The sequence below is a fragment of the Anopheles coluzzii genome, chromosome 2 (genome assembly GCF_943734685.1).
Source record: "Anopheles coluzzii chromosome 2, AcolN3, whole genome shotgun sequence".
Taxonomy (NCBI): Eukaryota; Metazoa; Arthropoda; class Insecta; order Diptera; family Culicidae; genus Anopheles; species Anopheles coluzzii.
Genome location: NC_064670.1, coordinates 124,209,908 through 124,223,836, shown reverse-complemented (window position 1 = coordinate 124,223,836; position 13,929 = coordinate 124,209,908). Strand labels below are relative to the sequence as shown.

Below are 13,929 nucleotides of genomic sequence, written 5' to 3'. Positions count from 1 at the left end.
AGTCACAATCTTGACCTCCTCGACCTTTCCGGCCGTCTTCTTCTTGATGACCTTGGTTTTGGTGACGTGTTTCTTGGGCTTTCCTTCCTTAGTGATGGTCTCAACGACCTCAACATGCTCTGGGAGCTCCTCAATAACTGGTTGCTCCATGGGAGTCTGTTCGAGGACCAACTCGTCCACCTCTTCCTGAGGAACTTCTTCGGAGCTGGGCTCGCCTTGCTTGATCTTCTTGACCTTCTTCTTGACGATCTTGGTAGTCTTCGTCTTAAGCGTTGCCTGCATTGGTTCTGGATACTCATCCACAACAGCTTCGAGAGGCTTGCGCTCCTCCTCGAAAGGCTGTGTAACTTCATATGGAACCTCATGTTCGGTGACTGTGACAGTTGTCTCAGGCTGTTTTCCATCTTCCTCTACGGTAACTTCCTCAGTGACCTCTTCCTTGGGCCCAACACGCTTCTTGATGATCTTCTTCTTAACGACCTTCTTCTTGACTACACCGGTGTCAGATCTGACTTCTTCTACAACTTCTGGATGCTCTTCGATCGTTGTTTCCTCAATCGGCTGTAGAATTTGCAATGCGTCCGGTTCTTGCTGGTTAGCCAGTGATTTTGCGGTGGCTTCTTGCACTGGAAGTTTCGTTGCACTTACAGTAACAGTTGTCATGGGCACTTGATCATCTTCCTGGATGGTGACAATTTCTGTGATCTGCTCTTTTCCATCGATGACCTGTTTCACCACTCGCTTTTTCATTACTTGTTTTTTCGTTTTACCCTGTTCAATGACTGTTTGTGAGACGCGCACTTCTTCCGGCATGGATTGTTTTCGTTTCTGAATGTGTATGTTTTGTGTATCTTCTGTGTGTATGATTTGTTCTTCCTGTTGTGTGGCTTGACTAGTGATCTGTCTGCTCTGTGATGTAGTGGTACGTGTTTTGTGGCCAGTGTGATCTGTTGGGATAGTGGTAAAGGTGTATGTTTAGTGTAAACTGTTGTTCTTGCCTCACTATAGATATGTGTACAATGGTGTAATAATGCAGTAAAATTGACAAGGGTACGCATTTGTATAGCATTTAGCGTATGTTTTCGTGTTTATGAACGACAGATAATATTGTACAATGAAAATTGATATTTAGTAAGCCGTATAGTTTATGACATGAATTTGATGAAAATGGGCATTGGTTATGCATTTTACCCACCCTGTACTTACCCAGTGCTATCACAGGACGAGACTCCTCGTACGTGAGCAGAGCAGATTCAGTCAGTCTTGCGAACCGCTGTTCTGGCTCTTGAGCAAGCTCGATCCGATCTGTGCACTCGTCGAGAGTCGTTTCGGAAACATGGACCGTTTGGTTAGTAATAAAAGTAATCGACGCCCGCCTGCCAGACGTTACGAAGTCGATGGCAGCGTCGCTCTGTTCATTACTAGCTACTTCTAAACATTCAGGTGCCCTCAAACCTTCCTCCAGCGTGGCGGAGGCAAACTTACGTGGCTGTACGGTCTCTTCAAGTAGCTGTGCCGTGTCGGATGTGAGTAGTTCAGATTGCAGGGGTACAACCGTCATATCGGTAAACTTCATCGACGCCGTTTGGGTTTCTGACCGCAGACTGAAATCGGCCCTATCTAGCCCTTCCCCTAGCACTGTTTCGGTCGTGGTCGAAACGAACAAATTCGATACCGTGCGCTGTGCCTGTTGCGTGGTGGTTTCTTTCGGTGTGGACAGTTTATCGTACGAGTCCTGGCTCACGGTTTCCGTGGTGGAAGCCGCAGGAAGCTGTTCTGTAAGACTAGGCTTAACACTAGTTGTGGGCTCGCGATGCGGTGTCAATTCACTCACAGCATCTGATACATCCACCGTACTTTGAAGTGGTAGCTCAAGCCCTTGCATGTCGAACGTGGGATACTTTTTGTCCATCGTTAGCGTGGACGAAAACTGTTCCGTTCCCTCGTACACGGTCGTCTGTTCCACCGTAGTCTGTAGCAATTGGTCGGGCGTAAAGCTAGCTTCAACCGGCTTGGTGCCGTCGGCTGGTAGCGTCTTTGACTCTTGCAACGTCAATACCTCCTGCACCAGAAGTGATTTCTTGGTGTCTTCATCCGCGAGTGTCTTCGCCGTTTGTTGCGTTAGTTCGAGCTGTTGCTTGTATTCGGACGTGTTTTCAAACACCATCGTTTCGATTACCGTCGTTTCGTCGATGGTATCGGACTTGACAAGTGCCTTCGTCTTGGGTACTTGTCCTTGCGGTGCATCCACCACACTCTGCAGTGTGTCCACTTGCTCCACTGTAAGCGATTTGAGAGCATCACTCGGTACCAGTTTCGCCTTTTGACTATCGATCTCTGTTATCTCAACACCTTCCTTTGCCTTTTGTTCGGTGATAACTTCGATGATGGTAACTCCTGTTACGGCATCCAGGCTCGCCGTTGCTCGATGCTCTTCCGGCGTTAGACGCTCTTGCTGTTGTGCTAGATCCTCGTACACGACTGTTTCGCTTACGATCGTCTGTTCGTACTGATCTTTGGTAGAAGTTGCCGCTTGCTTTTGAGCAGGACTGGAAGGCAGCTCCGTTGCATCTTGGCTCACCTGAACTTCTTCTACAATGACAGATTTCATCGGTTCAGCTTCTGCAAGGGCTTGTGCGTGGAAATCTTTAGCAATCGATTTCACATCGAAACCTTCCTTTTCGCGCTGCTCAACCACAACTTCCAACACCTGCAGCTCTACGTTTGGCAGCACAGCAGTGGCGGCCGTTTTCCCTGCAGGATGATCGTCAGGCACCAGATTGGTGATGGCTTCGAGCACTGTCGTTTCCGACTCGACCGTTTCCTGCAGGTTGTCCGTTTGGGGAGTCGCCGTGGCAGTAGCTACAGCTGCGTCGAGCTCTTCCAGAGCGTCCGAAGAGTGCACCTCTTGAATTGCGATCGATTTATGCAAACCGGCTGTAGTTGGGTGAGCTGTGTAGTCCTTCGCAATTTCATGCACATCGAAGCCCTCCCTTTCTTTATGCTCGGCAATCACCTCCGTTACGATGAGTTCCTGCACCGGCTGAACGTCAATGTTGGCGAGCTTTTGCTCGGGTGTTTGATCGGTCGGTTTCTCAGACAGCATCTCGTACACCATGGTTTCTTGTATGGTTTTTTGTTCGTGTTCAGATTCGTTAACCAACGCACGGTTCTCGCTGGCAACAGTTAATTCCTCCTTCATCACACCGTGCATTTCAACTATTTGAACCTGTTCCACCGCCACTGACTTGAGTATCTGCGATGGAACAACCTGTGCGGAGTAGCCGCTGGCAATTTGCTGCACATCGAACCCTTCCGATTCCTTCTGTTCGCATACAACCTCCGTAACAACTAGCTCTTCGCGAGGTTGCATCGAGGAGGATGCGGTTTTTCCTTCCGGGACAGTTTGTTGTTCGAAACGATCCGTTGCTTCGTACACGACCTGTTCGGAAATGGTCGTTTCCTGATGTTCGTCACTACGTACGGAGGCAAGTGTGGAGGAGGCTGTTTCCTTAGCTTCAATGTTTTCTGTTCCACTGGACAGAATCACTTCCTCCACGGTGATCGATTTCAGTGGCTCGGTAGGGACCGTTTTCGCCGACTGCTGTACTATCAAATCGGACACGCTGTATCCTTCCTTCTCCTTCTGCTCCACAACCACCTCCGTTACGTGAAGTTCCGTCTGACTCGGCAACACCTTTTCCGCGTGCTTTGACTCCGGCTGAGACACTTGTTCTAGGTTAGCAACGTTTTCCAGCACAACCGTTTCGGCAATGACTCGTTCCTCGATCTCGTCCGTCAGCGGTTTGGCATGGGAGGTGTGTGGTGTATCCACGAATTGCTTGACATCGTCCATTGGAAGTGTTTCCTCTATCTGTACTGACCGCAACGTGTGCGACGGAACCTCTTTAGCGTTGTAGTTGCTTGCTATCTGCTGCACATCGTATCCTTCTTGCTCTTTCTGCTCCGTAATGACCTCCGTCACGAGTAGCTCACTGATGGCTTCAATATTGGTGGTGGCTGATTTGTGTGTCGGTTTTTGCTGTTCATCCAGCTTCTCGAGACCTTCGAGAATGAGCTGCTCAGTGACGGTTTGTGATTCAAGCTGCTCTTTGCGAACGCTTGCCGTGAGTGGGATGGACCGTAGCTGCTCCACGTCACCCACCACGTCCGATGTCTGCACCTCCTCCACAATGACCGATTTGAGCGTATGCGAGGGAAGCATCTTTACGACATGCTCTTGTGCGATATCCTGTACCGAGTAGCCGTCCTTTTCCTTCTGCTCCACGATTACTTCCGTCACGTGCAGCTCCGTCATGGGAGTGATGTTTGGTAGTGCTTGCTTTTCCGATGGCGTAAACTCCATCGTGTAGTTATCGATCGTCTCCAGAACGAGTGCTTCACGCACAATCGTCTCCTCTAACTTGTCGTCCGTGACGGCGGCAGAGGTAGCTTCTGCTGTCTGATCATCCCGAAGCTTGTCAACGCATTCCTCGGGAAGTGTCTCTTGAATCGTAATCGATTTGAGCGAGTGTGAGGTCATGGTTGTAGTGGCTGTGTGATCGCGCGCCAGTTCAGCTACATTGTAACCTTCGCGTTCTTTCTGTTCGCTTACGATCTCGGTCACGATCAGTTCCGCGTTGGGGATGAAGGACCGATCGGCTGACTTGGCTGCCGGCATCTCATCCACCGGCAGTTGCTGTGAGCCTTCGTACACAGTCATCTCCTGGACGGTGGTTTGTTCGAACTGTTCGCTGCGCACCGAAGCCGAGCTGAGCAGCTGCTGGGGAGATTTAAGCTGATCAATCGTGTCGGATGCGGTGATTTCTTCAATCGTTACTGTCTTTAATGCATGACCACCAACAGCTGTGGCCGTGTGGTCTTGTGCGAGCTCCGCTACACTGAAGCCATCGCGCTCCTTCTGTCCGACGTTGATCTCTGTAACAATTACGCCAATCTGTGGCTCGTAAAGCGATTCTGCTGATTTGGGAGTCGGTTTGGGAGTAGCTTCGAGTGCTGGCGTCTCTTCGAAGACAAACGTTTCGGAAACGGTCGTTTGCTCTAGCTCGTCGTTCTGGGTCGTTGCTTTCGTCTCGCTGGCCAATGCTTGGCTAAGCTGAGATGCGTCTTCACTCGCAATCGTTTCCTCTACTTGGATCGATTTGAGCGAATGCGTCGGTACCTGTTTGGCAACATAATCCTGAGCGATCTCTGCGACATTGAATCCTTCTCTTTCTTTCTGCTCGGCAACGGTTTCACTGACGAGTAGCTCGTTGATGGGAATCACTGTTAAATTAGCCAACTTTTCGGTCGGTTTAACCTCTTCAACCATTCCAGCGGTGGCTTCGTAAGCGATCATTTCAGAGACCATTGTTTGCTCGAGCTGATCGCTACGAACACTGGCCAGGGTTTCAACCGGTACTGTTTGTTCTATCCTGGTAAGGCTTTCCGAAGCTTCTACCTGCTCCACTGTAACCGATTTGAGCATATGCGTCGGTAGAGACTGAGCGTGTGCATCTTTCACTGCCAGCTCGTCTACCTTCTCCTGTTCCTTCTGCTCAACCATCACTTCCGTTACCGTCAGCTCACTGTTCGGTTCCAGCGCTGGGACGGCCTGACGCATGGCGACATTTTCTCGTTCATACTGATTCACCGCTTCCAGCACAAGTTGCTCACTTACAATCTTCTCTTCCAGCTGGTCACGCTGCATGGTGGCAAGTGACTCGACAACAGCAGGAGCCACGATGCTGATGACCGAGTCGACCGCTTCTGTTGTCTCCACCTGTACGGATTTGAGCGTGTGCGTCGGTACAGAACGAGCCGTATGGTCTTTGGCAATTTCGGCCACATCGAAACCTTCTCGTTCGCGATCCTCGGCGACGACTTCGGTGATGGTAAGTTCGGTGCTAGGTTGTAACAGTGTGTCGGCTTGTTTCTGCTCAGGTTTACTGTCCTCTTTAAGATTGTTTACATCTTCCAGGATAACCATCTCCTGTACGGTCGTCTGCTCAAGTGCGTCTCCAATCTTAACGATTGCTTCAGAAGCGTGCGTTTCATCAGCTGCCAGTGTTTCAGTGTGGCTAGACAGTTGCACTTCTTCGATGAGTACTGACTTGAGCGCTTCCGTCGGGACCGGCTTTGCTGAGCGATCTTTGACAGGTTGTATGATTTCTTCCTGTTCCCGCTGCTCCGAAACTATCTCCGTCACGGTTAAGCCTTCAACAGGGCGTTCAACGTTCGTGGTGGCCGATTTTTGGGCAGGAGCATCAGGCACGGTGTAATGTTGTGTGCCCTCCAGTATCATCGCCTCAGATACGATCGTTTCCTCCAGCTCATCACCTTTGACGTAGGCTTGCGTGATATCTTGCGTTTGCTGAATGTCCAGCCGGTCTGTTCCTTCACTGGCAACCGTTTCCTCCACCAGTACCGTCTTGAGCGAATGCGTCGGGATTGGCTTGATCGTTTGATCCTTGGCCAGCTCCTGCAGTTTACATTCTTCGTTAGCCATCTGTCCACTAATGACCTCCGTCACAATGAGCTCGCTGGCCAGACTGGGCAGCTGCAGTTCAGCCGTTTTCTCTTCCGGTCGAACTGTTTCCTCCTGCGACCGGACCGTCTCGTAGATGGTGATTTCGGAAACAATCTTTTCATCATGTTCACCGGCCCCAACTAGACGTGCCAGCTGAGACGTTGGGGTGGTTTGGAGCAGCTCAGCCGCAGATACATTGGCGATCGTTTCCTGCACCAACACCGACTTCAGACTATCGGTTGGCGTTGGTTTTAGTGTTTGATCTTGCGGCATAGCGTGCGGTTGGAAGGTAAATTCCCGTTCGGCAGTTTCATGCTGCACAACCTCTAGCTGGTGCTGCAGGTTAAGCTGCTGTTCGGCATATGCCGAAGGTGCAGCAGCTTTAGCGAGTAGGTCAGCTTCCTTCTCATTTGCATCTACCGTCGTAACGGAGTGTGATTGGATTGGAACAAAGCTGGTCGATGCCTGCTCGGAACGGTCGACGATGGCTTCCGGTGAGAATCTTCCTGCCGTATCAGCTGTCTCCACCTCGGTGATTGCAAGATTTTCGATAGGTTCGAGCAGTGTCGCGGCAATTGCTTCGTTCGGCCGAGGTGCTCCTTGATGGAGGGTTTCCTTCTCGTGGATGAATTGCAGCGTCGATTCGCTTACGGGTTTGAGTGCCGTAAGAGTGGTCTGTGCCATCGCACTGTCCGTCACTTCAAACGGTGCAAGCGATGCTTCCGCTTCGTTGCTTAGTACCTTCGACACCGAGACACACGTTCGCTCCAGGAACTCTACGTTCGCTCGTTTGGACTCAAACGGCTGAGCCTGGAAGTCTTGGGCGGTGATATTATCATTAACCAGTTGCGTTGTGAGTTGGTTTTCGAACATCGTGACAGAGCCAGTGGCTTGGTAGGAGCTTATCTTCGGTGTTGCTGAAAACTCCACCTCAGACTCTCCAACCTGTTGTGCCGTAACGGACAATGGTTCCTTGGTCAGGAGCTCCACATCGGCCCACTGCTGCGGAGGCAAACGTCCTGGTTGATATGTGTCCTCCTTTTCCGGAGCATTCATAACCTCCGTCGTGTACGATTTCTGTTCCACGATTGCTGGACGGGCACTTTCCGTCGGAACCACCAGCTCAGGATAGTAACGGCTCGGTGCGTCCTGAGTGATGGTCTCTTCCGTCTGAATGGATTCCGACGGTAGTATCTGATAGTGTGGTTGTACGGTGGGCAGTTTCATGTGACCGTCAAACGTTTCTTCCTTTTCGATGCGGTTTACTTCGGTCACCTGAAGCGACTCCTTCGATAGTACGTTCGTGTGGGCATGGCTAGGTGTTGGGCGTTGCAAAATCGACAACTCACGCTCCGACTGTGAGGACACCGTTTCCTGCACGATCGTTGCATCGTGCGTCAGCAGCTGTAAGGTGGCGCTGCCTACAGTTTCGACCACCTGTTCCAAAACAGCGGTCGAGTCCTGCGCTGTGGACTCGCTCACGATGAGCGATTGTACGGGTGCGAAATCGGCTGTAGCCGACGCCTGCTGGGGCATCGTTTGCGGACTTCGATCGAACGAGCTTTCCTGCGGACTCACCTCGGAAACCTGAACCGGCTCATTCACACCGAACAGCTTGTAGTGCGGACTGGCTGCCAGGCGCGCACTGTCCGGCAGCATCGTGTCGGACTCACGCTCGGACAAAAAGATCTCCTCAGTTACCAGGGCCGTTTCCGGCACGACCTTGACCGTAGCACTAGTGCCGGCTGCCATGTCAGGCTCGACCAGATTCGATACCTGACTCAGCACGGTCGACTCGCTCGTCACGGACGCCACCTCCAGCGGGAGGCTGTGCGCTTCCCGGACGGGAGAGGTAAGAAAATCGGGGGCCAACTCTTCCTGCACCTGTTCCTCGCTTGGCAGCAGAGGGCGCAGCGGATGCAGGGGCTGTCTGCGACGTTGCTGCGTTAGGCGCCTGCGCTCCTCGATCGACTCTTCACTGTCGACAACCTCTGTCTCGTCTTCGTGTTTGTGCTGCTGCCGTTTGTCGGAGCGAAGTTTCTTGTGTTTTTTCTTCGTGACAGTGGTGTTGTTCGTGGTGATGGTTGTGGTGGCAATCGCAGTATGGCTGCCGGTGCTATGATGGGCGTCTTCTCTGAGATCGGGTGTTTCTGTGGAATCATGCGAAGTTGGAACAATAGGATTCAGTGGGTCTGAGGGCAGCAATGGAGCCGCGCAATAGAGTGTTACTACGAGCTACTCTAAACAGTTTGAAAAGGTGTACTAAAATATTGGGTGCATTGATGTGTCTCCGAAAAGTAGTGGTATGATGTGTTGTAAGAGAGTGTACAAAGTGTACGTGAAGTGACGTAAAACTGATGTGTTCAATTGAAGCCTACCGTTGGTGTAGGAGGCAGTACTGCCATTATTGAAAAGTGAAACAAAGACAGAGCTTGTGATAGACAGAGAGTTGGTTTTTTTTATCATAGAGACAGCGATAGAAGATGTAGAAGATATAGAACAGAACAGACGAAGAAGTAGTGGGAAGACATTGAATTTCGTGCAGTGCGAGTGACACTACAAAGAACGATCCAATCGAGATAAAAGAGATAGTGAAGAGGCTTGGCGTCTAACTCATTCACATTCTTCAATCGACAGGCACACAACAGAGCAGCCATTCCGGCGGTGATCCTAAAGAAACGGATGCGCAGGCTTTAACGACGCTAGTGTAGTAAACTATGGCTAACAGGCGATGGCTGAATATATAGGATACACACAATCGTGTCATGCCCCAAACGAGCATTAGCGCAACATTGGGTTGGCATTTGGGCCAACCTTGCAAATTGCAACCACAGGCTTGTATAGAACAGGCAAAGTATAGACGGTATATAGCGTAGAAAATCAAACGATAGACGTGAAACAAACATTCCAAAATAACATTCCATCAATACTATTCTACTACGGTCGAGGAGAGCGAGAGGAAAAGAGAGACAGACAGACATAGGTTCTATAGATACGAAGGCATTCCGAGCTAGTGGTAAAGAGTCTGCACATACAGAGTTGTTTTCTAATCGTAGGATGCATTCAATTTTGAGGCACTTGAAAGTGATAGTAGTAGAAGAATCGTATGTTTGGTTTTACTTACCATCAGCGGTGGAGATGAACGATGGCCGTTGTACATATATCAAAGCGACAAACTTTCAAGTTTAATGCGCTAAAAATAAAGCAACGGGTTAGCGATTAAGCCTAAAAGCATAAGTTTCAGCAGCAACAACACGGTATCTTTCGATATCTTTCGAACTTCCACTAGCGAGATCTAGCGGCTACGATCCATTCGTTGTATCGTTCGGTACGTAAAGACAGTTGCTTTATTCCTTCTTCGCACAGTTGTCAAGCGACGCACACTACAAGCTCATTTGAAGCAAATCACACATCGCAATAATGCTACTACTAGGTAAGTTTCTGTTCATAAAATCTATTCTAATAGAGTGAGAAATAATCATCTGTTCTTTCGTTATGCATAATATATAGAAACGAAAATTACGAAAAACGTTCACTACTTCACTACTAGAGCGTGAGCTACGACGCACAGTCGAAGCGAGGGAAAGGTTTACAACAAGTATAGATAGCGAGTTGGAGTTGGAGCAGTCGTATGGCACTGGGTGCGGGCCAATACGGTCAGCAAGCAAGCGGGCGCACACAGGCAGGGCAGGCAAACGAGTTGGCGGTTGGCGACACACAACACAACACAAGCGGTAAGAAGAGGTTTGTTGGGAAGAAGAGCAGGGCGTGCACGGGTTGGAGAGGGGAAGGTTGGCGATAGGATCTTTTATGATTGCAAACCTTTGATGTCTAGCTCCTTCATCGTTCGCACGGTGGTCTCTGCGCGTTGGTTAAGGTTCGTTCATGCGGCAGTTGCGTAGTGGGCGGGCAATTTAAGGAGCAAGCGGTTTAGAAGAAGAAGAAGAAAAGAAGAAAAAAATATAGCTTTTAGACGAAACGATCCTGCTAGGATGGCTTTGAGCGTTGTAAATTACCAGTGGTGCGCACTTCACTCGACGAAATCAGACGCGTTTCTTCGTGTTTCTAAAATCGAAAAGACAGTGTAAGCAGAGAAAGATCATGCGAAAAGTGGTAGGAATCGGGAGAGTAGGATGGAAAAATACTCGAAAGAGCAAGGCAAGTAGGTTAGCAGAGATATCAGGGGCTAGGGTTAGTCGAACGGGAAGAGGTTGAGTTTAGCGTGAGTTCTAGCGCACCTCGAATGCCGTTTCGGTTTTCCACTCCTGCACAACAAAGTCGTCCGGCGAGAAGTGTGCGATGATCTCCTCCACGCTCGCGTGGTTCACCTCGATCATGCGCATGAACGCACGGAAACCGGCCGTTGCCGCCAGCTGCGTCTCGTCCATGTCCGTTTCGGTCAGTATCTCCGTGACAATGTTGGCGTATCCTTCGCGCTCGAGCAGCAGCACCATTGCCGACTGGGACTCGGGCTTCTGCAGGGCGGGGAAGTTGTTTGCCTGGTAAAAGCTGGTAATCTCACTGACCGTTACACCGTGCTTGACCATGAAAGCGATCGTGGCGAGCTCGCGCAGCGGTGCCTCACCCGGGCCAAACTCGCTGGCTTTGAGGTTGGTAAGGATTTCCTTCACCTCGATCGAGTTCTTTACACTCTCCACGTCGGAAACGTCCAGCTTCTCGTGGATGACCATCCGCTCGATCTCCTGCACCGTTTCGGTGGTCACGATCTCCTCGACCAGCGTTTCCACGTGCTCCTTGAACTTGACCGTCGCCCGGTCCTTGGTGAGCTTCACATCCTGCGTCATCTCGGAGGTCGTGCTCGTGGTGAGCGTGGTCGTCGACTCGGAGCTAAACTTGATCTTTTCCTGCAGGGATGCTTCCATCTCCTGCTTGACAATGTCCTCGATCAGCTGCGACTCTTTCTGCTTGCGCTTTTCTTCGCGCTTCTTGCGCTTTTCCGCTTTAGCGCGGCGTTCTTCCTCGGTTTCCTCGACTACCAGCTCGATCTTGTCGATGGCTTTGCCGTTCTTGATGCCTGCGCGGCTGCCCCGTTTCGGGCTGCGCGCTGCATCGAGCTCCGCCTTCTCGTCGTCCGTCAGCGTGGGGACGATGCTTTCGATCAGCTTGGCGATGGATTCGGTGGTGCCGGCTTCATTCATGGCCTTACACTTGTAGAAACCAAAGTCGGCCACCTCCACCGGGTAAATGGTAAGTGTGGACGTGTTTTCGCTCGTGCAAATCTTCGTTCGCTGATTTGCTATGATGATCTTGCCATTACGGTACCACAGAATATCTAAAATATCGGAAACCAGTCAGTATATGGAACGGTTTTGTTTAATCGTTTTCCTATGTGTTGTTTCAGTTCACTCGGGTTTCATTCGGTGAAATGGTGTTGTATGCTGTTTTGTATCACTGTTTTGCTTTGAGTTTGCAACCACGGCATAGTCGCGATTATGTGAATTATTTGTACGAAACATGTTCTGCAAACACGTCGACAGGTGGTCATTCAGATAATCTAAACTATAACGTGGCGTGTTCCAGTGTACTGTTTGAATGATGCTGTGCATCGGCAATGGTTTCTGTTTTGGCTGCTTTCAATTGTAGACTGAATTGTTTGAGTGACGGTTCTGTTTACTGTTCCAGTCCCGCAATGTGTTTGCTTTGATCGTTTTTCTGTGTTGCTGCTCATTTTGTCCATGTTGCTTATGTCGGTGTTGTCGGTGACGGAACTGAATCGTAAGAAGTAACGATAGGCCTACCTGGTTTAGGATTGCCCGCGAAGTGACACTCGAAGAAGCCCTTCTCGCCAAGCATGGCGCGCGAATCTTTGATCTCAACCGAGTACGATGGCGTAGAGTACGAGGCTGTAATGGAGTTGTTGTTGTGTTTTGGCAAGTTGCATAGCGGCAAGCAAAGAAATAGTAGAGTAGGAAAAGGTTGTGATTAATAACTAGAAGCATACACGGGTAGCCTAATGCAGATGCGTTGCATTGAAGGAGATGAACATTCAGCTGGTTTCTGTGAGCAATCCAGCACCTAGTGTGCCAGTGGAAGCGTGTACATTGTGCATTACTCACCTGTCAGTGTATGCCTTGATGAAAAGTGTACGCTCATGGACGATTGGATGGAGAAGTATTTTCTTGGGGTTGTGGTGAGTGAATGAATACAGGTAACCAAATTAAACAATTTACACGCTATTTTACATTACAACACTACACTCTGGCGTGCAACAGCAACCACACAAACAAACAAACAAACAAACAACAGCTGTCCGAACGAGAACTGTCAAACGGTGCATGCATGTGTTTGACGTGCTTTCATCTAGTAGGCGGACTACTGTCGCGACAGTACGCTTCCAGCTGCAGAAATTCGTCCAACTCTTCGGTGCTACTTTCTGTGTAAAAAAGGGCGTGCAAACGGTGTTAGTTTAAACCAGCAAAAGACGACACAATAAAGTTAGTGTTGAACACGTGAAAAAACGATAAACGATAGCGTTGGTACACTCTAACGTAAACAAAACAACAATCGGAAAGACATCAACACAAATGCATGCAGTTCTACTACGTGAAGCATAAGTTGAAGCGTACAGTAAAAGTTTATGGTGGCTTCAACTGGTAGATTGTGCTGATCGGAACAATCAAAGGTGAACGTGAATACGTGAATTTGAGTTTGTACATGATTGTGACTGTTGTGAAAGATACAATTTTGAAGTGATGATACAACTGCACCGCATCCACGATGGTGGTCGTGGTGGTGGTGGTGTTACGGGATGTGTCGATTTCGGTTAGAAGAGATGGTTTACCTTGCAGTGCCTCCTTTAGTTCCTCCATGTGCTGTACCCATTCTGGTTTGCGATACGCTTTGGTTCCGACAATTTCTGGAAGAGCGTACAACAAAGTGAAAGTTAGTTCCGTGCCGTAGTGCGAACGCCGTGTTGTATCCGGTCGAGTGTTTGAATACTGTGGCATTTGACGTTTGAAGTAGTGAAGTACTGTTTAATTGATATATCTGGCAGTTTTGGGGTGAGTGCAGTTTATGGTAAGTTTTTCACTGTTTTTTTCTTTTCTTTTTGAAATAGATGAAACTTGTCGGTAAGTGGGTGAGAAAGAGAGTTGTGGTAGTGTTTTATTTGATTATACTGAGGGTGGAAGGTTTTTATTTCCCATGTGTTTGGTTTTAGGATTGGAGGAAGGAATAGAAGAAAGGGTTGATAGAAAATATAGAAAAGAGAAAGATTAATGCATACAATTCATCAAAACAAGTTCTAATCAAGCTGTAAAGGAAGAAATAGAGAAAATTCAAATACAATTAGAGCAGGTTAGAGAAGAGAAAGCATCCTACAGCAAACAAGAGAAAAGACAGACTTTCGTATCTACACAGCCTACTATAATCGTAAAAAA

General features: G+C 49.2%; 1 protein-coding gene across 2 annotated transcripts in view; it reads right to left on the bottom strand.

Annotated features, from left to right (window-relative positions):
- LOC120948117 (titin) overlaps window positions 1–13,929 on the bottom strand; it is a 158,474-nt gene that overhangs the window by 32,970 nt on the left and 111,575 nt on the right. For both annotated transcript variants that reach the window (XM_049607064.1, XM_049607065.1), the window contains 3 exons: window positions 13,332–13,406; window positions 1,486–8,679; window positions 349–947 (listed from right to left, as the gene is read on the bottom strand). In XM_049607064.1, the coding sequence (XP_049463021.1) occupies window positions 349–947; window positions 1,486–8,679; window positions 13,332–13,406 (7,868 nt within the window). The remainder of the gene's footprint in view (window positions 1–348; window positions 948–1,485; window positions 8,680–13,331; window positions 13,407–13,929) is intronic.